The sequence below is a fragment of the Balaenoptera physalus genome (assembly GCF_965194825.1).
Source record: "Balaenoptera physalus genome assembly, chromosome: 6".
NCBI classification, from domain to species: Eukaryota; Metazoa; Chordata; class Mammalia; order Artiodactyla; family Balaenopteridae; genus Balaenoptera; species Balaenoptera physalus.
Window position 1 is genome coordinate 107,937,684 of NC_138885.1, and position 24,790 is coordinate 107,962,473.

The following is a 24,790-nucleotide window of genomic DNA, read 5'->3' on the forward strand; positions in this document are numbered from 1 at the left end:
TACACATTGTTTATGGATACATGCATATGTAGTAAAAGTGTAAAAACATGCGTGGGAAGGATAAACACCAAATGCAAGGTGATGGTTACCTTTGAGGAGGAGGGGGAGGAAGGAGAAAAAGGAATAGAATTGGGTGGGGTTCACAGGAAGTTTCAACTATATTTTTTTTTTAAAAAGCTCTGAAGCAAGTTTAATTATAAAATGTTAAGATTCAAGGAAACTGGGTGGTGGGACAAAGATATTTGTTCAATCAGTCAGAAGTTTAAAAAAACCAAAAGCAAGATGAAGAAAATGGGAAGATTGGTTGAAAATCTGTATAAAGAGCATTCTAGGTCCCCAAGCAGCCAGGTGATTATCCCATTTCCCACCTGACCCATCCCATTTCCACCCCTTCCTCCATCTCCTCCAACAGAGATTCATTTTCTATACACTCAAGCCCAGTGGAAGGCAGTGGGGAGGCACAGGGATTATAATGGGATTAAGTGGAAGTGGGCTGGAACTTTAAAAGCATTCTTAAGACTCTGGGAACACTCATAGCCAAGTTTATAAGCCCCAGGCAACTAGAGGATCCTTCTCTGGAGAAAAGACCTCCCAATATTGACATTTGTGGGCCCTCTATGAAATCTGGCACATCATCAGTGCACCTTAGAGTGAAGTCCATTAATCCAGTGCTTCTCACAACATAATATGCATTTGAATTACCTAGGGATCTTGCTAAGGTGCAGATTCTAAATCTGTAGTTTATGGTGGGACCTGAGATTCTGTATTTCCAAAAAGCTTCCAGAGGAAGCCAATGCTGCTAGTCCCTTTTAAGTAGTAAGGTGCTTGTCAACTCATCTTGCCCACACACTTCAGCTTCCACTCAGCCTTTTGGAGTCTCATCCCTAAATACGAACAGGCTGCTAAAGTAACCAGACTTTTGAGGATGGCCATTAACATAAATGATAGAGACAAAAAAAAAAAAAAAAAAGAAAAGAAAAGAAAGAAACAGAGCAAAGAGCAGTTTAGTTTAGTTTTTAGAGAAAAACTAAAAACAAACACACTATAGTATGCTCAGAAAGATATTCCTGTCCACAAAATATGTAATATCCTCAGAAAGATAGAAGATATTCCTGTCAATAAAACAAGGATAGAATAATATGGGAAGGGGAGTTGGGGAAAAAAGGTCTTGGGAATTAAAAATAAGAAAACTGAAACTTAAAATGGTTGAAGATGATGACAAGGGAATATCACAGAAAAATAGAACAAAAAAACAAACAAAACAAGAGTTTCAGTTTTGCAAGATGAAAAGAGTTTTTGAGATTGGTTGCATTACAATGTCAATAAACTTAACACTACTGAACTGTACACTTAAAAATGGTTAAGATGAGAAATTTTATGTTATGTACATTTACCACAATTAAAAATAAAAATAAAACAAACAAACCCAAAGAAACAAAAAATAGAAGAAAAAAATGAAAGGATCAATCCAGAAATCTAACTTATAAATAATAGGCATTCCAGAAAGAGAACAAAAAAAGGTGGAGGAGAAGAAATTATCAAGTAAATAATCAAAGAAAATTTCCTCCAAAACAGAAGTACATGAGTTTCCACTCTGAATGAGTGCTCAGTACAAAAAAATTAAGAGTCACAGCAAAGCACATCATTATAAAATTTCCAACCAATAGCCTAAAGAGAAAATCCTAATGCTTCCAGAGATGGAGAAGATATAACATACAAAGCATCAGGAATATGAACAGGAATCAGACTTTTTACAATAGCAACCCTGGAAGGTTAAAGAATATGAATAATACCCTCAAAATTATGATGGAAAATCATTTTCAAACTTGAATTCAATAACCAGCCCAACTATAAATTCAACTACAAATCAAGTATTAGAATAAAATTAAGACATTTTAAAATATGCAAAGATCCCAACAACATATCCCTTATCTCTCTTCCTTACAAGGTTACTAAAGGAGGTGCTTTAGCAAAAGAAGTAAACTAAGAAAGAAGAAGGCATGGGATCCATGAAATGGGCAAAACCAGCCCATGACAGCAACGAAGGAAAATCCCAGAATGACAACTGTACAGCAAGTCTAGAGATCAGTCAGTCCAGATTGAAACAAGAGGAAGGAGGCTCTGGGACAAAGACTCTAGAGAAAAAAATGGAACTTACGCATCTGAGTATATGGAAAATATTGCTAGACTTTTGGACAGAGTCCTGGAGCACTTGCAGAGGTGGGGGCAGCCAACTGTAGATAATATAGAAAATTGACAAGTGAGGAAAAAAAGGCAATAATTAACTCTAAGAAAAATGGAGGGCCCTATAAGCTAGAAGGCATGGTTGTACTACCTTTATTGGCTCATTAGTAAACAATATTCACAAACATAATTTAAATGCTGATTATTGGTTTAACTAAAAATAGTTACATAAATGTGGAGGTGGAGAGCAAAAGTGATAGAGTCATTCATGTTCTTATCTATCCCGGCAGGAAGTCAACAAATAACCCTTAAAATTAACAAATCAAGAATTAGTACTATACACATTTATTTAGATATATGGATCTAATCTGGATGAATATCTAAAGGAGTTGAGGCTACTGCCTCTAAAGAGTAGGCCAGAGAACTGCTTTTTTCATTACAAGCCTTCTAGTATATGTATATATGTTTTAAACTATGTATGCGCATTATTTTCATTCAATAAACAACGTTAAAACGTTAGCATATAATTTGGGGGTATCCGCAACGTCTCGAAGTTTATCCATGGCCGGTAAATAAAGAAATCCGTTTTGAAGGGCTCTCTGGGCCTCGATGACAAGAGCTAGTTGTTTGCTCATTTTCTGCATTCCCCATCCCCCGCTTTCCTGGGAGCACTTAGCATAAAATAAATCAATACATGTAAAAAGAACTCAAATTTGTCAGATTCTCCCTGGAGAAGGAAAAATAACAAAACAAGGCACACAGGCAGAAGGTAAAGACGCAGCACAAAAATGAGTTCATTTCCCACATGCAGTTGAGTAAAAAAAGTATGTCTCTGGCAGAGGTACTGGAAGGTAAGGGTTTCAGAGGCAGAGAAAATCATGTTCGGGGCACCTTGGAGGCAGCTCCAGGCACAGAAATGGAGGCATGACAGGGAACCAGGTAGGCTTATTCACTTCGGTGACTTCTCGTTCCTTTCCTTCCTTGCCCTTCTAACACTCTGTAGTTACATAAATTGAGTTTGTAGTAAGTTTCCTTTACCAGACTATGAGCTCCACGAGGGGGGGACCTCATCTGTTTCACGCGCCACTGTATCCCCAGCGCAGAGCAGGAGCCCACTAAACATCTGTGGAAGAAATGAATGCACGATGGTGCCGCCGGACAGCCATTAGTGTGGCATGAGGAAGGGTCACACTGACAGCAAACAAGCTGAGAGCAAAGAAGCCGGCTGGGAGATGACAAGGGCGAGCTTCTTGTAGGGTCTCTGAAATTACAAGACGGGAAGAGTGGAAGTAAACCTTTGGAGAGTGCGGGAGGGAGGCGCCGGACAGTGAGGCAGGCCTCGGGGAAGGACAGCAGGCTAAGAAACACACTAGCCACAACCAGTTGCAGCGGTCTATGGGAAAGTGGAGTTGGGACTAGCGGCAGCGCACATGCGCATGTGCGGCCTCCGCCCCCGCCCGGCGCACCTGCGTGCGCGTGCACGAGGGGTCGGAGCGGAAATGGCGCCGCGGGGCCGCGCGTCCGGGCGGCGAGCGGAAGTGGGTGTGAGAGCGGAAGTGGCCGGCTAGAGCCGGGGGCTGGGCGGGGACCGGGCTTGTCGGTGAGGCTGCAGCGGCGGCGGCGGCGGCTCGGCAGGCGGGTTCAGGCTTCGGGGGCCAGGTCGGTCGGGTGGGTGGGTAGGTGTCTCCACAGTCAGTGCGTGCGCGGGTCAGCGCGCGCGTGTTCCCTTACCCCCACCCCGATCCCTTTCCCCTTCTCCCCTAACCTCCTACCCCACCCAGCTCCCCTCCTCAGGGGGCAGCAGGGCCGCTCCCTCCGTCCTTTCCTCCCTTACCCACCCTCACCCGCCCTTGTTTCTCCTTCCCCTGCCCGGGGCAGCCGCCGCCATGATCCTGCTGGAGGTGAACAACCGCATCATCGAGGAGACGCTCGCGCTCAAGTTCGAGAACGCGGCCGCCGGGTGAGCGCGCGCCGGGGGCCGGGGGCTGGTGGGTGGCGGGGGAGGCAGAGTTAACCCCTGCTAATCGTTCAGCCCCCCAGACATGGAGGAGGGAGGTGGGAGACCTGGCAGGGTGTGGGGACTGCCCAGGCGGTGTAGACGTGGGCGGTGATTGGGCGCGGTGGGGTGAGGGGCAGAGATGCGTGGGGAGAGGCTCAGAGGAGGGATGCGGAAGCAGTGAGTGGACAGGAGTGCGCGTGCCAAAGTGCAGGAGACCTGTGGGACGTGAGGGTAGCGTGGGCCAGAACTCTCGCTGGAGGATCCCATTGCCCTCTGGAGCGAGCAGGGAACCACTTCCCTCTGTATTCCCCGTCATTGTTCAGAACCCGGAGAGAGCCCATTTGGGATTGGGTTGGAAGGAGTTTTCAGGAATTCCCAGGACTGGAGGAGGAAAGAAGATGCAGGCCCAGATCACCACCAGTCTTCTCGCTTCCCACCCCCCACCCTCGTCTAAGGGAGCGGGAGGGAAGACTGAAGGCAGGCCCAGCCTTGCAGCCGGAAAACCCGATGATCTCTCTAGCTTACCTTCCCTGAGCCCAGCTGTGAGAGACACTGGCCATTTTGTTACATTTCTCAAGCAAAGTTAGTGGTCCCCCACATCCACAACCCTTCCTTATCGCTCGTCAGGTTCTAATAATCCTTTCCCCACCCACTGTCCTCTATCTGGTTGTTTATCTTTTAAATTCTTATACCATACCCCTGGTCTGTGATTTCTTCTGCAGTAATTCTGGCCTAGATACACAGTTAAAAGCCTCCAGAGTCTATAAAGTTCTTAGATGAAACCTGTTTTTAACCATTGGCTTTTTTAAAAGTGGGCTTTAGGACATGTTTCAAAGGCACCCTTCTCTGTCAAACACAAGAATCAGTAGAAGACAACCTCTTCCCCCAAAGCTGCTTTGCTTTTCTAATATAATATTTAAACCAAGGAGTTGGTTTTAGCTTCTAATTTTTGGTGGCCTGTGACCAGTCCCTTTGCCTCATTTCCCCATCTGTGAGAATGGGGCTTCACATCTTGCTTACACAGTTGAGGAAATAAGTGCAAACCGTTTCTGGTGAACTGGGAACTAATAATAAGAGAGTATGTGCTTGGAGAGCCACAGATGGAAGAGGATTGGTGGAAGGGAAATTCTAAGTGGACATAATGAACTTGTGGCTTGGAGGCATTAAAAAAAAACTTATAACCCACTGCTTATTGAATATATTGTCTCCTATCTCTTTTATAAGGCCACAGATTTTATCTGTAAAACAAAGCACAGCGTTTCTTGAAGTAACACATACAGTGAGCAGTAGCTGCTGTTTCCTGCCAGGGACTGCAGTTGCTTATATTTTAGGCCAACTTGCTTCGTGTCTTAAGCCTCACTTACCAGTTGCTTTGCATTTTAAATGTTCAAACGAATCAGCTTAGTGGCTTATTTTGGGTGATTGCTATGTACTTTTTTGAGCAGTGTAGCACATAGGAGGAAGTTAAATTAACTTCTGCATTTTCACAGCTGATCTCAAGTGAATTCTCAAGTTTAGACTAGCAAAAAATGAGACCTGGGTGGTTATAAGCTGATCTACAAGATAAATGCCTGTGCATTTCAAGTAGAAGCATGCCTTGTACTGCAGGAGTACCTTCACAACTACTTGTTTGTTAATAACTTGTGATTCTGAAATGTAGCCTATTACTCAGAGCTTCGACTCTTCTGCTTTTAGAACATTACTCTTAAAAAGAGCTACTAACCATTTCAGTGGAAGTAAAGTAGGCATTCAAGTCTGGAAGGCATAAGTTAGAACTTCTGGGACTTTTTTTTACAAAGTATATGTTGTAGCAATGTTGACTATTGGGGCAGGGCAGCAAGTTTTGGCTTTTATTCTGGCCCATCTTCCCTTTGAGGTGTGTCTTTAAGTAAGTGGGCTCAAAACATAGTCTGCTGTAAAGCACTTTGAAAATCTTTGAAAAGAGACTATGATATTCAGCCGAGGAGGTAGGGCTTTCCTGGGATTGCAAATGTAACACCTAGCAGAAGCCTGTTTCTAGACGGAGTGTGAATTTCCAGGCATACCAGTAAGGTGAGGCAGCAGTAAAGTAGTTAAGAATTTATCAAGGTGCATGCCTAGCCAGAACTTCCAGAGAAGGATAACTAGTGTGATAATCATAAACGTTTGTAGGGTTCTCCCAGTGCTCAGCACCAGGCAGGAACAGGAAAGGGGGACCTTTCTGAGAGTATTGGCAAAGTTACAGAGGACCAGAGGGGTGACACGTGTTGGGGTGGAGATCAGAGAAAGATTAAAGAAAGGCAGTAGTGCTGAGGAGAAACCCTGGAGGTTTGAAAGGCTTGGCCCTTGTGGGAACCTGCTGGGAGAGGTCAGCTCCACCCTGCTTTACACTTCTCAACAAACCAGTTGGGGAAATAAGGTTCTGAGCAGCCTTCCCCAGAGTGAATCTTCCATCGTCACAATGTCCAATAATGATAGTCAGTAACTACATGTGACTAGTTAAGTTTAAATAAAAATTAATTAAAGTGAATTAAAATTAAGCTTCTCACACTAGCCACAGTTCTAGGGCTGAGTTGCCACATGTGGCTAGGAGCAGCGGTATTTGGGTAGCAGAGATGTAGAACATTTCCATTATTGCAGAAAGTCTTCAATTGGAAATGCAGCACTGTTCCAGCTACTAAGAACATAAGCATGAGATAGTCTTAAAAATAGTTCTGTCGTATATACTTCAGAATACAGTTAGAGTAATTTTCCTTTTGAAGTTGATCTTATTTTAAGTGCGTCTCAGAGCATGGTAATGGATTTATGGCGGGTCCTTCTCTATGGGCCTCTCATAGTGTACCCATGCCAGAGTAAATTGCAGCCTCGAACCATTGCCCAGCCTCCTTACCTGTGGGCTGTGAGCACTGAAGGGTGTTGTACAGTATGAAACAGAAAAGAGTGATGCCTCTCATATCATCCTGCTGGGTCTTCTTGCCTGTGACATCCTACTAAAAGTCTAAATTTCCTTCAAATAAAGCAGTTCTGTCATCTAAATTGTTTAAGAATACATTTGGGGACTTCCTGGTGGCACAGTGGTTAAGAATCCGCCTGCCAATGCAGGGGACGCGGGTTCGAGCCCTGGTCCGGGAAGATCCCACATGCCGCGGAGCAACTAAGCCCGTGCACCACAACTACTGAGCCTGCGTGCCACAACTACTGAAGCCCACATGCCTAGAGCCTGTGCTCCGCAGCAAGAGAAGCCACCGCAGTGAGAAGCCCGCACACTGCAACAAAGAGTAGCCCCCGCTCACCACAATTAGAGAAACCCCATGTGCAGCAAGGAAGACCCAACACAGCCAAAAATAAATAAACTAAAAAAGGAAAAAAAAGAATACATTTGGTCACGATACCCTTTTAATTTGGAGGCAGTTCTGACAAAGCCTAAGATTCATTCCAAACGATTTACCTTTTTTTTTTCTCCTACCACCCTCCTGGGAAGGTGGCTTATTGGAATGATTTCTGTATCCTCACAGAATGATAGTTATTGGTAAATTGTCTTCCCAATTCTTAGCCTCCAAAGGATTATTTTAAGGATTCTTCTTAGCCTCCAAACTAAGAGACTGTGACTGATTAAGAAGCTATGCTGAACACTGCAGATAACCTCATGTGCAGGTCTTGTCAACAGCATTTTGTTTTTGTTTTTTTTAATCATTTAGGAAGTCTTACCCAGGCCCCCAATTAAAGCAGAAGTAATCTGGCAAATTAATTTAATTCTTTTTTTAGTATATACACACCAAGAACCTTTACAGCCTCAGAAGCTAGGCTTGTCGACTTAGCTAGAGTCCAAAATTGAGGAAATGCTGTCAGATGCAAATTGCTGTTGATTTTAAGTGCATGCTGGCTCCTTGCCACAGCTGTGCATATTGTGGGGAGCTGTGGTTCTGTGAGGGGGAGTGAAACTCAGTAAGCAGGCTGTGCCAGTTGGGGTGGGCAAGGACTGTGGGAGGAGAAATTTGAGAAAGGAATAAATTAAATCTTGCTGATACCTTGTTCTCATTCCCAAATATGCTGCATATGTCCTCAGAGAGACATACTGGTTTGAAGTGATTTGGAATTAGGACATTGTTTAAGCATTTAGAAGAAATTGGATGTAGTGGCTGACTTGCTGAGACGATCTAGTTGGTCTTTTTACAGGTCACTGTAGTTACACACTGCTGCCTACCCTCTGGCTGCCTTGGGACCACTTTGGGCATAAAGCCCCAGAGCTGCACTCCTTACGTGTGTACCAAACCTGTGACTCCTTAGGGGCAGGGCCTATGGTTTCGTCATCTTTGTTTTCCCAGCATTCTCGCTGTGTGTATAGTCAGCTTAATAAGTGTTTTCTTGAAGCAATGGATGAAGCCAGATAGAATGGTTCTTAGTTTCTTTAGCAGTTTATCACTTTTCTGACACTGTGTGAATCAGCTTTTAGACCCTCTTTGTTCTCCTTATTTTGAGACGTGGCTTAACAGAGAGTAGGACCACCCACCTCTTACCTAGCATGATCCATTTTTCTAGGCTTTGCTCAAAAAGGAGGATGGGAGCCTTAGAGAGGACTTAAAGGAGAGTAATCAAAAACTTTATGGTGAGATGATGAGCAGAACTCAATAATTCCTCTAATTCAGCTTATGGAAGGGATTACTAGAAGAGGGACATAAACAACGGGGAACTGGATGCATTCGGGAGTAAAAACTCCAAAACCCTTAGTGAGAAAAGAGGATTGGATAATGACAGTTGCCAGGAGTTCTTTATTGACTGATTAGTGACATTCTAGAAGCTTCCTTAGAAAAAGGATAAAAGGAAATTTTTTTCTAAAGGATTTTAAGAATGACTCTTGAAACCCATCTGAATGAATTGAATATGTTTTAGTGTCTTGTACTGTCCAGTCAGTAACCCTGAGGGCTTATCCAGGGAGCTTTAGTCTAGGATTCCAGACATTACGACAGTCTGACAGTAATATGGTTCTGTTTCTCCTTGTTGTGCTGACCAATTCCTGATACTGGGAGTTACCACAATCCCAAAACCTCTCTCGACCATGACTCTGAAGTCTGATCTCCTCTGATTCTACCTGGAAGAAAAACTAATTCATTGATCACCTTCTATGAACCAGGCACTTGACTATAAGCTTTAACGTGGTTTTGTTCCATTTCAGAGTGTGCCTGGGTGACAGACAGCAGTTCCAATAATACAGTTGACAAAACTGGGGCTCTTGGGAGTTGGAGAGGGAGTAGACGTATGTATTAAGCATTGTACAGGCACCCTTCCCCGGTGATTCCTGGTTTGTCACACACAGAACATGACCATATCTGTGGCACATCTGGGTAAATGGTCTACCCTAGAGATCCTGCCTCTGGGCTGCCCTAAGGGCTGTGGGGATCATTATCTCAGCATATCTATAACTTAGTCACAAGACCCTGATTGGGAAACTTTGCTGTCCCCATAGCATTTCGGTTAGTCTTCACAACAACCTTGTGTGGTAGATGCTTTTAATCTCCCTTTTCTAGAAAAGGAATTTTAGGCTTGCAGACATTTGAGTAACATTGCCTGTGGTTACATAGCCAGTAAGGGACAGAACTTGAGGTGAAGAGTCAACTCTGAAAGACACGCTTTTTCTGTGATTAAACTCACCCCCAGCATCTGAAACTTTAGCAGACAGTCGAACAGAAAATAACTTAACGATTTACCCTTTTGGCCTATTAAATGATACACTTTCTCCCAGACCAATCTTATTCCCCTCTAGCTCCATGATTTTAAACCACAAAAGTAAATAAGAAACACCTGGTCTTGGAATTGAGTCTCGGCCCTGTCGTGGTGTATTTCCCGCTCTGTGCGGTCTCCGTGTTGGGGCACAGAGTTCTCAGACCTCTGACTCCCAGCTGACGCCTCAGGAGGACTCCTTTGGCCCAGTGCTCTCCTCAGCAGCCTGTCTCTCTCCTCTACAACCTTTATGCAGCCATAAATAGTAAGCTAAAATATTAATGGCAATGATTTGACAAATATTCCCAAGTCAGGCAGCAAACCACATAGTGTAGATCTTAGAGACTTCTCCCAGTGGGGAGCTGTGCCCAGGGAACTTTACGGCCTAGAGAAATGCAGAATTTCAGAGTCAAAATGTTGGAACCCTAAGGTTTTTTATCTATACTTGATTTTTCTCGGTCTGTTGATGAAGTGAGAAAGTGAGGAACTCAGTCCTTCCTTGGCTGAATTAAAGCCTAAAGGTTAAAAAAAAAAAAAAAAACCAGCCGCCTACTAAGTGATACAACGTGGCCTTTTATAAGCCTCCACCCTGCCTCTTTGGCACAGCCAGCCTTCCTCTGGAAAATGTGCTTCAGTGCTTCCTCCCGTTGTGCAGCCTCTTAATATTTCACTCAAGCGGGCCGTAGATTAACGTGTCTACTTCTTCCTTGGCTCCTGTTTTCTAGAAGTGAAAAATGGTGGTTGGCCATTCATTGCCTTAGTCTCCAGGCTACAGTTTCAAATGAAAGATCAGAAACAACTTAAATTTTTATACAGTTCTTTCATCATATTCCGAACTCACTGCTTGTCCGTAAACCCACTTGATGCTTCGATTCTCAGACACCCAAAATACTTTTTCTAAGTCACATATGGATGGCTTTGAAGAAACAGAGTGGAACTTTGTGATTTGTATAGGCTGATTTTACAACAGGGCTAACATATGCTTAGGAGAGGCCAGTTTCCTTGAAAGGCATTGTTTAGCTCTGCTGCAGCTTTTCAACAGTCATAAACCACGTTATCTATTCCATTATTTCCCAGCAACTCTGGAGGGTAACTCAATCTTTGTTCCTTTCACAGGTGAGGGAGCGGAGATAGTAAAAGAGATGCGCGCTTGATCGTGAGGTCTTGAGCAAGCTAGGCAAGAATAAATATGAAAATGTGTATATCTTGTCTGCTGGCCCATAAAACAAAGTGGAATCATTTGAGTTTTAGGGTGTTAGCTGATAAAACTGTAGAGTCTTCATTCGTTTCCTACCATTGGGCTTTGAGGAGAAGTGAGGAAAGCATGTAAAGTAGCTTTTCACTGGAGGTTAATTGACCGTTATTGTTTATAGCTAGGATATATGTCATGCTTTCTAGGTAATAACTCAGCAGCATTTATCAAATAGAAGCCCATGTTCCAGGCTCATCTGGGAATCGCCCAGAAGGTGTTAGACTGTCTTTGCCTTCCAGGATAAGTTCTTCTGTGTCTGTTCTCTTGTTTTATCTTTAGCAGTTGTGAGAGGTAGGTAGGATCATTTGTGCTCTCCCATTTCATAGATGAGTAGGCAAGAAAATGAAGGCGTGTAGTGTTAATTTGTCTGAAAACATGGTCCTGAAGAAAAGGCTAAAGTTGGAAAACAGGTGTCTTAACTGTTCTCAGTGATTTCGCAGTGTTATTTTGTGCTACACTTTATGGAAGTACACACTGGAATTTAAAAACAAAACCAAAACAACTAGGGTGGAACCAAAGAGGGCTTCACTAAGGAGAGTGGTGAGTACTTCGGTCATATAAGGGAGAGGGAAAGATGTGTAGGAAGACTAACAGATTGTCTTTGAAATGGAATAGAACTGTATCGTTTATGGCCTGAAATCATCCTTTCACTTTAAGTAAATTTAAACCATTCTGTGCTCTGTTTAGCAGTTTTCCTGCTGAGTGTGCTACCTCCACTGAGTATGTCCCGTGGGGGAGGGATTGACCAAAAGAGGGCATTTTGTGGGTCACATATACAAACGTGTCTATCCTGGTCTTAAGGAGTTGAGAATTGAAGGTGAGCACAACCACAGCAGAGATTCCAGCTGCAAAACAAAAGCTTTATCTGTCCTGCTTCCTTTTTTCAGTCCTCCACCCTAAATAACCCCAGAGGTTTAGATGCATGAGGAAATGAATTGTGTACCTGGATCAATGGTAAGTATAAGATATTTACAGGATGGTTCGATCTTAAGTAAAGCTCAGGAGCCTTTTGCAAGTCCCCTTGAAGGCAAGCAGCAATATAGTTATATTGTTTTTTGGCTGCACCATGCGCCACGCAGAATCTTAGTTCCCCGACCAGGGATCGAACTCGTGCCCCCTGCATTGGAAGTGCGGCATCTTAACCACTGGACCACCAGGGAAGTCCCAGCAATATAGTTATCTTAACTAAAGGACTTGTTTTGTTTTGCAGAAACAAACCAGAAGCTGTAGAAGTAACATTTGCAGGTAAGTGCCTTTATCTCACCTACTAAGAAGAAGGCACAATATAAAAAACAGAAAATAAAATTCTTCCTAAAACAAGCTTTTTAGGGCTACTATCTTGATTGTCTTTGTGTGTGTGTGTGTGTGTGTGTGTGTGTGTGTGTGTGTGTGTGTGTGTGTGTGGTCTTTATTTTAGATGATTATTCCATGGATTTAGTGAGCTATATAAAGTTGCCTGCTGATATCTTAGAAGTTTGGGGTTAATTTTGTGGTACAAACTAAGGTTTTTTAAATTTGGAAATATTATGTTATTATCTTTAACCATCATCTTAGTTTGCCTAGCACTAGAGGAGTGGGGAATCACAAAAGTGCTAGAGACCTGTTCCACAAGTCAAAGAGAGATGTTACTGCTTTCTTTTCCTAGAAAGAATTAGGTATTGATACTACTCACTTGCTGTGTGAACTTTGAGGAGTTGGACAGTCATGCTCTGTAGAAATGAGGGTACTTGGCTAGATGATCTTGGAACACTTTTTGCAGCTCTGAAGTGCTGTGACTTGGAGGCCAGGCACCATCCCCTTCCCCTCATACTAACTAGCAATGCCAGATCTCCCTAAAGTAATTACACTCAGCACCTGGTTTCAAGAACTACAAGAGAGGGGAGGCCTGTGGAGTACAGAAACTTAAGGGATAACCAAATGCAGTGTATGGGCTTGTTTGGATCCTAATTCAAATAAGACAACAATTTTTTTTTTTTGAAGCTGAAGTCTTTATTGACAGGATCAACAGAACATGCGTGGCAGAGTTGGCCACAACGTCCCAACACAACACATTCTGACATTCAAATTAGACTTATTTAAATGTGGCTCCTTTTGATTCCTTCAACTTGGTACTATGATGATTATCTGTGCACAGGGATTCTATATTGAAACAACCTCACTAACATCACCACTGTCACTCAGTTTTTGGAGACTGACAGCTTGGTCCAAATTTTTAAAAAGGTAATAGGCTAAAAGACAAAAAAAAAAAAAAAAAGTCAGCTAAGCTATCAGGCCTAATCAAGAATGGCTTAATATTATTCATTCTCTTCTTTGAACATTTTACATAAGTAAGACAACAATATTTTTTTTTAAATTCTTGAGACAATATTTCAGTGCTTGACTGGATATTTGATATTAATAAATTGTTTTTTTAAATTTAGGCATGGCAGTGGAATTAGGGTTTTTTTTTTTTTTTTTCAACTGTCTTCTTTACCTTTTAGAGATGTATTCTGAAATATTTACGGGTGAAGTGACGTGTGCGATTTGCTTCAGAATAAATCATTGGGAAGGGGTGTGTCTAAGTGAAACAAGATTGGCCATATGTTGATAATTGTTGAAGCCATGATGAGAATAGGGGTTTGTTATACATTATATTTTATACATGTTTAAAATATATCACAATAAAGATTTTTTTTAAAAATTCTTTCAGCACCAAGCTGTGATTAAAGTAAAAATAGCTTTGTAATTTTAGAAAAGAGCAAAGAGGTAAGTACTCTGTAATTCTATCTCAGTGTTTCTGCTAACTTTCCACATGGATTTAAAATAAATGCAGTTTTACTTTTATGCCTACTTGTAAGGGAGACTTCCTTGTGGCCTGCAACATGTAGGCAGGTACTTTGAGATATTATTCCCTATTCCCAAGTTAAGCAACCTTATTTGCTTTTCCTTGCAGATTTTGATGGAGTCCTCTATCATATTTCAAATCCTAATGGAGACAAAACAAAAGTAATGGTCAGTATTTCTTTGAAATTCTACAAGGAACTTCAGGCACATGGTGCTGATGAGGTAGGTTCCACATCACTTTTCCTTGGGACTCTTGTTTCCTCCTCACCTTTTCTTGGTAGCTTGCCACTCCTAGAAGATCCACGGCACTGAGTCATCCCTACTGGCACGGGCCACTCTGGATGGCTTGCTCACCTAACCAGGGGCTCTTGACTCTGTTTCCCATAGTCGTAAAGAAGGGTGTTTCCCAGAAAGAGTTTTGGTTCTTTGCTTGCCTGCTTTTTACTCTGAAGAAATAAAGATGTTCTCTAACCAATGAAAACAAAAACAGCTTTAGTTCTCAAAAAATGTAGCAAAGAATGCTTTTCCTTGACCAATACAAAAATAGCTATCACAAGACTGAGATGGGTTCTGTTCTATTTCTGTTACATTGTGAAGCAGGTGTATAACCTCTGACCTGTTTCAAGTTTACAATCTTAATTTCTCATTTTGGAAATTTAGGCACAAATCTGCCCTTTAAATTTTTTAGTTTAATGCTCTTTAGAGCTGGCCTCTTTAAGTATCTGCTCTTCTTTATGACTACCTTAGGGGAAATAAGAAAGGGTGTCCATGCGTTATGAAACTCTTGATGGCCATGCTTTATTCACTGGCTTCTTTCAATGGGTTTGGTTCCTGTTGAACTATGTTTGCTCTGGGGAGAGCCATTTATGGAAGAAAGAAAATGCTATTACACCAGTGTGTGCACATTGTGGTTGGGTCTCAAAGCAGGAAGTATGACTCAGTTCCTGAATCAGTTTTCAAGTATCTTTTAGTTCTAACAAAGTAGGTTCTCCTTAATCTGGTGAATGAAGATACAGTCTGGTGAATGAAATCAAATATATTTTCTTTCTGATTAAGAGTAGTAGCTTTTGACTTATTTAAAATTTATGTAATGAAAAAGGCTGTTTGCAAAAGAGTATAATCAAAATCTTAATAATAAAAACTAAAATTGATGTTAACCATGAAGAATACCAAGAGCCATACACAGTCACTTCCCTTACTTCTTCATATGTGATTGGTTTGCCCTGTAAGTTCAAGGGTAGAGCTAAAACCTTTTCTGATTTGCCTCATAAATTCAAGGGAAGAAGGATGGTTTAGAGAATTTGTATTCAGGGTTATTTTACCTGAAAAGGAAGAGCTTCAGGAGAAAGACCTAGTCTTTTAAAGCATTTGAAAGATTATTAATTATGTAAGTGATACCGGCTGACTCTTTACCAGATGAAGAGCAAGGGGAAACAAATGGCATTAAGCTGGCCGTGCATTACATGAAGTAGAATACAACTACCTGGAAAGAACTGTTGAACATTTGAACAAACAACTAAAAAATTGTGTAATCATTCTCCCTAGATAGTCCTCTCTCTTTAAAGATCTAGGTGCAATAAGAACAATCCTTGGGAGGGAGAGAAAGTGTTAAGCTAGATTTCTTAAATCTCCTTTCCAGTCTGTGCTTTCCTTACAGTAGAACTCCAGAACACATTGCTATTCTCATAGGTACCACAAGGGTCAAAGAAACAGCCCCACCCACTCAAGTGGGTGGAGTACGTAATCGCAGTGTTGGGGCAGAGTGCACAGTAAATGGCTCCCTGGGTTGGTTAAACAGTGACCAGCCTGGGATAACCACAGGAAGCTTGTTACTTTGTCACAGGCCCTTTTTCAAAGCAGAAAGCCTCAGCTGCTGGGGTGGGAAGGTCTGATCTTCTAGTGGCTGGTTGGAAGAGGGGGCACAAATTGAAAAGTGAATCATGGTTAAAAGTGCAAGTGAAGTCAGCAGGGAAGTGCTGGCTGGTTTTGCCAAGAGGAGGGAGCAGAGGAGTTGAATGTGGTGTAATTTTGGCTCTAAAAACCTCTTAGATCTCAGAGTATTAACTTGGTAACTTGGAATTAAACTAAATCTTAGGTGCTGTGGTTTCTCCCACATCTGATTTTCCCTTCCTCCAAGTACACACAGTACAGGATTGTAGCTAGTTAAAATTGTTAATGGGATATGTGTGTTACTTTTTTTCCCCCCAGACAGTTAAGGAGAAGTGGTATATGGGACAACTGAAGGTCAACAGACTCTATGACCTTGAACCTCTCCCTTTAGTTCCTCTTCTGTAAAAGAGATACCTTACAGTGGCTGTATGGTCACCAAATAGGAACTACATGTGGCATTACTTATCTTTTACCTTTATACAAAAAGTGTGGTCACTGATTCATGCGGTGAGGTCCACCCTATTATCCAAGTTTTGCACGTTGAGAATTTCTTCCAGCTATAGGATAATGGTTGATATGTGGAATACTAAAGAATATTTAAGAATGGGGGGAAAGAACCTACCATGTGATAATTTTTTTAAATGGGACATGAAATAAATGGTTTGCTCCTGGTTTGTTGGTTTGTTTGTTGTGTTTGTTTTAAATAACCTAGAGAGTACATTGAAAATAAGATTAGAAGAAAAGCATCGACATTTGCTCAGATCTATTATGAGTCCCCGGATGTTGGAGATGGGCAGTGAGACCACAGGAGTGAACGAGACAGAGGCCCTGCTCACACGGACCTCCACTCTAGTGCTGCCTGTGTTCACAGTGCTTTTCGCTGGCTAGTGGGATCCTTTAAAACACACATGCCACTCTTACAATTAAAACAAATTTGTACTCTTGTTCATTTTTAACTTGGTAACTTGTCTTAGATTCAGTACCTCTTTTTTTGGTATCCCAGAAAATGCAAGAGGATCATTAGTGTGTTTGTGGTGGCATAGAGTTAGAAATTAGATGCCTAGAGACAAAACCCCACAGCCTGTTATACTACTGAGGGTTAATATATTGGCCTCAGTTCTGCCTTCCTATAAAATAGTGATGACACCTTTCCTCCCTAAGTGTAAGGTTTTAATGAGACTTAGTAATAAGCCCTGTCTGTGTTTTGCCTCTTAAACATATAAAGACTACTAAATACTGAGAGGTTATTAAATTCTAGTGACTTTAATATTTTTTTTTCTCTTCAGATAACTGCCTTTCTACCGCTTAATGTGTCCCATATAACATTTAAGTCAGAACTGTTGCTTCCCGAATAAAAAGTTTGTTTCTTAAACCATGTCAGCCTAGGAGCAGTTTCTACCAGGGAGAGCAGTCATACTGGCAGAGAAAAAATAAGAAGGTGTAAAAGGGGCTCTTGTTTTATCATTTACTCCAAAAAGCTGGAAAGTAGCCAGCTGTAAGGATTGGTTTTGAGAAAAAGACATTTAGAGAGTACAAGCTTCTGTGGACCCACCAGCATAAATAACTGGCTAAGATTCAGTTATCCATTGCTTTTTGTCTTTTAAAAAAAGATGATGGTGAGCTAAATAATTTTAAAGCATACAAGATAAGCAAGCTAACTGGAATCAGTTCCCGACAGTTCTGGTTTTATCTTGTCATGTAACGGGTGTGACGGAGTCCGAAAAGAGTAAAGGGTGAACCTTGATTGAAACACAGATCCTAGACCAACCTTTTGGAGTTAATTGCAGTTCTGTGAGTGATTTGCTTGGTAACTGAGATAAATCTGCTTCCCCCTCTGTAGCCAGTTTCTCATTCGCCATTTGAAAGTTAGGAAGAACGCTGGCTTAGGAAAAGCTTAGCCAGCACAGTGCTTTGAAAATAATGAAATTATCATGGACTTTGAATTAACCTATTTGTTTTTGTGTTTTCTAGTTATTAAAGAGAGTGTACGGGAGTTTTTTGGTAAATCCAGAATCAGGTACGTAGTAATGTGAGCAGCTGTGGAATGACATAGAAAGAGACCTGTCCTTTTTTGTGCTATGCTTTTTTTAGCCAAAGGATTTCGTTTAAATGTTAATTCATCTTACAAATATTTTTGCATGAGTTCAGTTCCCACTTCAACTCTCTCCGTAAAAATAGCTTTCAAGGGGCTTTGCATTGTCCAATAATGGTACACATTATTGTTGTAGTCACACAGAGAATTGATGTATGCCATTTTTAACGTTTACTGGATAAGGCCTAATGACTCTCCCTTAATGTTTCAGCCAGAGGGCCACCTTTGTTTGCCCATGGTGATTAAAGTGCCTTTTGGAAGACTAAGCAAACACTGAGTCTCCCTCCTAGCCCCTAGTAACACCTTTGTCTGTACACTGTACATTTGGAGAAGGAAAAGCAATATTCACAACTATATTCTCACATTTTCAAGTAACAAAAATTTCAGCCCCTTTTATCTGTTCTTCTGATCAGTGATCTCTGCCTCCTTCATGGCCAGAGGTATTGGAAAGCACCATGGCTATCCTTGATTAGAACAGCTATGTTACACAGCTTTAAAGGAAGTTTAAAGTAGAAAAAAATAAACAGTATTTTTATCCCTATGATTAAGTGGTAGTTTCAAATTCTGAGGTGCCTAGCCGGGCCCCCATAGTCAGGACCAAGTTGTAAGACTGTTTGAACATAATATTTGTTACTCAAATCCTGTGACTGTGGTACCTTGACTAACAAATCCTTCTAAAAAGGAAGGTGTGTCTGTCTCTTTTAACAAGTTACTTTAAAAACAACAACAACATGACACCACCTCACCATTCCCATTAGAATACCTTCCTGTGACCCTTATATGCTGCTTTGGAAACAAAATATCTAATAAAGAAAAAGCGCCTTTGGAATGTAACTTGCTACTAGGAGTATTTATGGAGGAGAGCTTTGCACTCCTAAAGAATACTGAAGCGTGTTAATCCCCAAATTGATGGTACAAATGTATCTCAGAAATAAAAGCCAAAAGATAAATAACACTGTAGGCTTTAAGAGGAATCAAGGAATTTCAGAAAGAAAGAAAAAAAAGACCTAGAGCAGAAAAAGCATAAAGGAACTCTCGGACGTGCTTGTCACCGCTCAGATCCTAAAATCTATCAGAACAAGCAGAGTATAACTCGGAGAGCTTATGTTTCTGTCTCTGGGCCTTTTCTTCCACTTCCTGTGCTAAAGCACACACTACCAAATTGCAGACGTTGTGTTCAGACAAGTGCAAAGTATAAAAACATGTGAAGGTAGCATGTCTCTTCCTCTTTTTCTATGGATTTATCTAGGCAAGTTTGGAAAACTCAGCAGGGCATACTAGATTTTTACTTTTCTTCATTTTCAGTATGTTCTGTTCATCATGTCAGAAGCCGTACTTAAGTCTGGCTTCAGTTATAGTTTTATTTAGTTTGTTTTATTTGGCTTCTTAAAACTAAGCAAACCTCAAGTTTAAATATTTTCTTTTTTAATCTAATCTTGTGGTCTATTTGTTTATCTGGTTTTCAGGTATCCAAAATGGAATGGTGATTGGTATTATTTAATATTGGAGTGCCAAAAATGTGCTAAGCACTGTCTAGAACAGAGATTTAGATAGCCAGCCAGTGCTCTCAGTGAGGATAGATCCAACAAAAAACAGACCCCAGGAATGCTTTTGGGAAGAAATTAAATAGTAACCAAGTATAAAGGTCTAAGATACTTGGAAATGTAAAATCTATACAGTCTGGCAAAATTATTCCCATCAGTTGTCTAGAATATGAAATGATCCTCGGTGATATACAGATACTCTTGCAGAATCATCTATAGGCTTTTGCGTAGGTATTAATCACTGGATTATAAAATAAAGCATCCCAGCCTTGTTGGAATTTGTACTGGACACGCTATAAAGGAGGCAGAATAGTGTAGTGATCAGTACACTCAGATTTCAGTCCCTGTTCTGCCCTGTTTATTGATGACCTGCTATGTTCCAGGCACTTTAAATACTGTGTGTTCTTTTAATTCTCCCAGCAGCCTCCCCCAACTCACCACCCTTTTTTTTAACAGATGCAGGAATTGTAGAAGTTAGGCAATTTGTCCAAGGCCAGAAGTGTCAAGGCCAGGATTCGGACCCAGTTTTTGTTCAGCTCAAAAAAGAGTTGCCTCCACCTTTATATCATGCTGCATTTGGCCTGGCACTTTGCTTCTTTGAACCTCTTTTTCCCTCTAAAATGAGAATAACCATATTCTGGCCTACCTATTTCGAAGAATTCTTTTTTTTTTATTTTATTTTATTTATTTATTTATTTATTTATTTTATTTTATTTTTGGCTGCGTTGGGTCTTCGTTGCTGCACGCGGGCTTTCTCTAGTTGCAGCGAGAGGGGGCTACTCTTCGTTGCAGTGCGCGGGCTTCTCATTGTGGTGGCTTCTCTTGTGGAGCACGGGCTCTAGGCACGCGGGCTTCAGTAGTTTCGACATGCAGGCTCAGTAGTTGTGGCTTGCGGGCTGTAGAGCGTAGGCTCAGTAGTTGTGGCGCACGGGCTTAGTTGCTCTGCGGCATGTGGGATCTTCCCGGACCAGGACTCAAACCCGTGTCCCCTGCATTGGCAGGCGGATTCTTAACCACTGCGCCACCAGGGAAGTCCCCAAAGAATTCTTATGGAGATCAAATGAAGTCAAATATTTTAAAACACCTTGAAAATTTTACAGGGTACACAAATCTATTGGGGAGGTATATGTACCCTTTTTTTTTTCCTTTTTAGGTTTTTTTCCCCTACCTCCACCCTCAGGGTTTGCGATGGCATGTAAGCGGGTATATTTTATTATCAAAAAGCAACCCAGGGGCTTCCCTGGTGGTGCAGTGGTTAAGAATCTGCCTGCCAATGCAGGGGACACGGGTTCGAGCCCTGGCCCGGGAAGATCCCACATGCCGCGGAGCAACTAAGCCCGTGCGCCACAACTACTGAGCCTGAGCTCTAGAGCCCACAAGCCACAACTACTGAGCCCACATGCCACAACTACTGAAGCCTGTGCACCTAGAGCCCGTGCTCCATAACAAGAGAAGCCAGGACAGTGAGAAGCCCACGCACCGCAACGAATAGTAGCCCCCGCTCACCGCAACTAGAGAAAGCCGGTGCACAGCAACGAAGACCCAACGCAGCCAAAAATAAATTAATTAATTAATTAATTAAAAAAAAAAAAAAAAAAGCAACCCAACTGCTGGCCGTGTTGGCACTTGGCATGTTAAACCGCAGAGAAAAATATGTAACTCATATTATAGCTTGATAGCATCTTCAGCCCCCTTCACAGCTGTGTCTGGAACATTAAATTCTAATGAAAGTTCCAAGATTATGACTTCCTCCTATTCCTTATTTGTAATCAGTCATCTTTGATATTGATTCAAATTTTTGCATAGTATCTGTTAATTAGCTATATATATATTTACAGTAATTCTGCAAGAATTAAGATTTTTTTATTTCATCTCTTTTGCCCTTTGAAGTAGATGGGAATGGACAGCTTTCTACCTGGGTTAAAAGTATAGACATTGAGACAAAATAAAATGTCGTTAGAACCTGTAAAGTTTTTTTTAATATAATTGTTGGGTGTTTTTTTTTCACCCTCCAGGATACAATGTCTCTTTGCTATATGACCTTGAAAATCTGCCGGCATCCAAGGATTCCATCGTGCATCAGGCTGGCATGTTGAAACGAAACTGTTTTGCCTCTGTCTTTGAGAAATATTTCCAATTCCAAGAAGAGGGCAAGGAAGGAGAGAACAGGGCAGTTATCCATTATAGGGATGATGAGACCATGTGAGTATAGAATTTGGTCCTGAAGCCTGGCGTGGCTGTCACGCGTGCTTACTGAAAGTCATTCGGCTAAGTCAAACCTTAAACTCTATTGTGTGAATCCCCCGAAGTGTGTTTCTCATAAAATTTTTTAACACGGGATGTAAGTGTTGGGGAGGAAAGGCCACTTCTCCTTGTCTCCAGATACTGAAAGTTGGCAAAAGATGAAAAGAGAATCCAGTGCTTTCCTTGAAGGCAGCACCATTTTGAGTCCCCTTCAGTAGTATAGCTGGATAATCGGGAGTCAGAGGGTGACTGTAGGTTCTGTGTTGTTGCAACTCTTGGATCATCTGCAAGCTATGAGTCTCATAGTATATAAAGAAATACATTCTTTAAAGTGGAATTCTGAGAATCACTAACTCTAGATTCCATGTCGTAGCATATAGACAAGTTAATAACATCCACTTTGGGTGATTTTCATCTCTTGCCTCACATAGGGCATGTGTTTATTATACTGACTTTGTTGGCCATAAATACTTAGTCTCACTGGCACACCTTGTTTTATGAATTAGCAGATTCGTGACTTTACCCTCCTACTTCACTTGTAGAGCAAGTTCTTGACAAAACCCTGTTCTGGTTCTGTACTCACTCTCATGGGTTTTGTTTCCCTCAGGTATGTTGAGTCTAAAAAGGACAGAGTCACAGTAGTCTTCAGCACAGTGTTTAAGGATGACGACGATGTGGTCATTGGAAAGGTGTTCATGCAGGTATGGAGCAGACATCTTGGGGCGGAACCATGGTCTGGTGACTTACACCTTGTTATCAAAGCACACCATGAGCATAGAAAAGAACTGGCAGCTCATTTGATGCTGGAACTTGTTGAAGATTTAATTAAACAGCCCCCATCAAACTCACTGAATTTTTTTTCTTAGTGGGTTTAGCCCTTTTGCAGGACTGGACTAGAGGGTGAATTGAGTACTAAACATACTAACAAAATGACTGAATATTAAGCATCCTTCCTGCCGTGGGGTCTTTGATTTAAAGCTTGGTCACATTTCCTGCCCTCTTATGTTTCCTCAAGTTTCTAGCAGGGTCTACTGGCTTGGCTTAGTCCCAAATAAAGTCTTTTCGGAATGGAAGCTAGAGGAAATTCTTAAGTAGTAGGTAATGCATTAATAGGGTAGAGTTGTCGAACTGACAGTGAAGAGACGGGGTCTGAGTTTGACCGAGGTCCCCATGGAGGGAGTGCCTCCCTCAGAAGAAGCTCATCTACTAGAAGAATAATGGGGTTTAGCAGGACATTTTGTAATTGGATTTCTGGTGTGGTTGGACTCAGGTCTGACACAATACACCCGTTGTGGCTTTGTCATGCTGTCTGCTAACCAGTTGCTGGCTTTAGGATGTGAGAGCTCATTGGTGAGTGGTATCCTGGCTGGTTTCTTCTGAGATGGCTCAGCATTCAAAATCTAGTACAGTGGTTAAATTTCAAAAAACTTTTTACGTTCATTCTGTTCCTTAGCAGGGTGATGAGATTTAAGAATTCTGGGACAGAATCTCTTTTGCCAGGTTGAGTTGAAAGACAGTTGTGCTTAATATAGTGAGAATACTTTATGTGTAGCCATTCTAAGTGGCTAGGGAAATCTTCAAAAGGGATATTCTCAATTTGATCCATCTGTAGTGGCTTTTTGGTTTTTTTTGTTTTTATAAATTTATTTATTTTATTTATTTTTGGCTGTGTTGGGTCTTTGTTGCTGTGCGCGGTCTTTCTCTAGTTGCAGCGAGCGGGGGCTACTCTTTGTTGCCGTGCGCAGGCTTCTCATTGCGGTGGCTTCTCTTGTTGCAGAGCATGGGCTCTAGGCGTGCGGGCTTCAGTAGTTGTGGCTCGCAGGCTCTGGAGCACAGGCTCAGTAGTTGTGGCGCACAGGTTTAGTTGCTCTGCGGCACGTGGGATCTTCCCAGACCAGGGATTGAACCCACATCCCCTGCATTGGCAGGTGGATTCTTAACCACTGTGCCACCAGGGAAGCCCATGTAGTGGCTTTTTGTGTTTAAGCTAATTAATCAGAACTAATTTTGTAGTCCCTGTGCAGAAAAATTGGAATATTGACACAGCATTTGAGAGTACTCAAACTTACGAAAGTGTGTGTGTATGTACATAAATATATAGATATGTATATCTTGGGTCCTAAATGTAAGCCTCAGGCAGGCATTTCATGTGTTTCTATGCAGAATTGACAGAGGAATTAAACGCAGTAGCTCAGAAATTGGGCTAAATCCAGACTGACAAGCTAATTTTAAAAGCTATGAACTATATATTTAGATTTGGCTGTTTTTTTACCAGTCTTGTTCCATTTTATTCCAGACGGCATCTTAACTTATTTTTATACTTTAAACAGATCTTATCTTGGAGAGTGTACTGGAGATTTGTTCCTTAGGAGAATTTTGTGTATTCTTTTTTGCATGTGAACTTAAGCTCTCCCTCAAAGTACATGTGGTAGGGCACTTGTCTAAAAGGAAAAAGAAAGTCTGCATTTTTTTTTTTATAAATTTATTTATTTTATTTTATTTATTTTTGGCTGCGTTGGGTCTTCGTTGCTGCGCGTGGGTTTTTCTCTAGTTGCGGCGAGCGGGGGCTACTCTTCGTTGCGGTGCACAGGCTTCTCATTGCGGTGGCTTCTCTTGTTGCAGAGCACAGGCTCTAGGCACGCGGGCTTCAGTAGTTGTGGCTCGTGGGCTCTAGAGAGCAGGCTAAGTAGTTGTGGCACACGGGCTTAGTTGCCCCATGGTATGTGGGATCTTCCTGGACCAAGGCTCAAACCTGTGTCCCCTGCATTGGCAGGCGGACTCTCAACCACTGCGCCACCAGGGAAGCCCCAGAGTCTGCATTTTTGCACTGACAGTTTCTCCAGTGAGTGACAGGCCTGGCATCATGTGAGAAGGCAATGCTCAGGAAGCCATCCGCCCTGCCTCCCTCTCCAAACTCAAAGACTTGGGTAATTTATGTGAAATGACCGTAGAAACCTGGACTTATTTTGCTGGTTTTCCCCTCCAGAATAAATCATCTGATCATTGTCCTGGGCCTAGTTGTTTTAAATTTCTAGGAGAAGGGAGAACAGTGGATGCCCAGCACA

At 41.8% G+C, this 24,790-nt stretch overlaps 2 protein-coding genes across 4 annotated transcripts in view; one reads left to right on the forward strand and one right to left on the reverse strand.

Annotated features, from left to right (window-relative positions):
* Nucleotides 1-3,624, reverse strand: part of LOC309663473 (C-X-C chemokine receptor type 2) — a 38,536-nt gene extending 34,912 nt beyond the window's left edge. Inside the window, exon 1 of the mRNA XM_082467444.1 lies at nt 2,159-3,624. The gene's annotated coding sequence lies outside the window, so the exon portion shown is untranslated. The remainder of the gene's footprint in view (nt 1-2,158) is intronic.
* A 97-nt stretch (nt 3,625-3,721) lies between these two features.
* Nucleotides 3,722-24,790, forward strand: part of ARPC2 (actin related protein 2/3 complex subunit 2) — a 29,561-nt gene continuing 8,492 nt past the window's right edge. For 2 of the 3 annotated variants that reach the window (XM_082467454.1, XM_082467456.1), the window contains exons 1-7: nt 3,722-3,843; nt 4,063-4,144; nt 12,343-12,377; nt 14,065-14,177; nt 17,817-17,862; nt 21,497-21,683; nt 22,333-22,426. In XM_082467454.1, coding sequence (XP_082323580.1) covers nt 4,071-4,144; nt 12,343-12,377; nt 14,065-14,177; nt 17,817-17,862; nt 21,497-21,683; nt 22,333-22,426 — 549 coding nt within the window. In that variant the 5' untranslated portion in view covers nt 3,722-3,843; nt 4,063-4,070. Of the gene's footprint in view, nt 3,861-4,062; nt 4,145-12,342; nt 12,378-14,064; nt 14,178-17,816; nt 17,863-21,496; nt 21,684-22,332; nt 22,427-24,790 lie in introns of all 3 variants that reach the window. The other variant, XM_082467455.1, reaches the window with a different exon arrangement.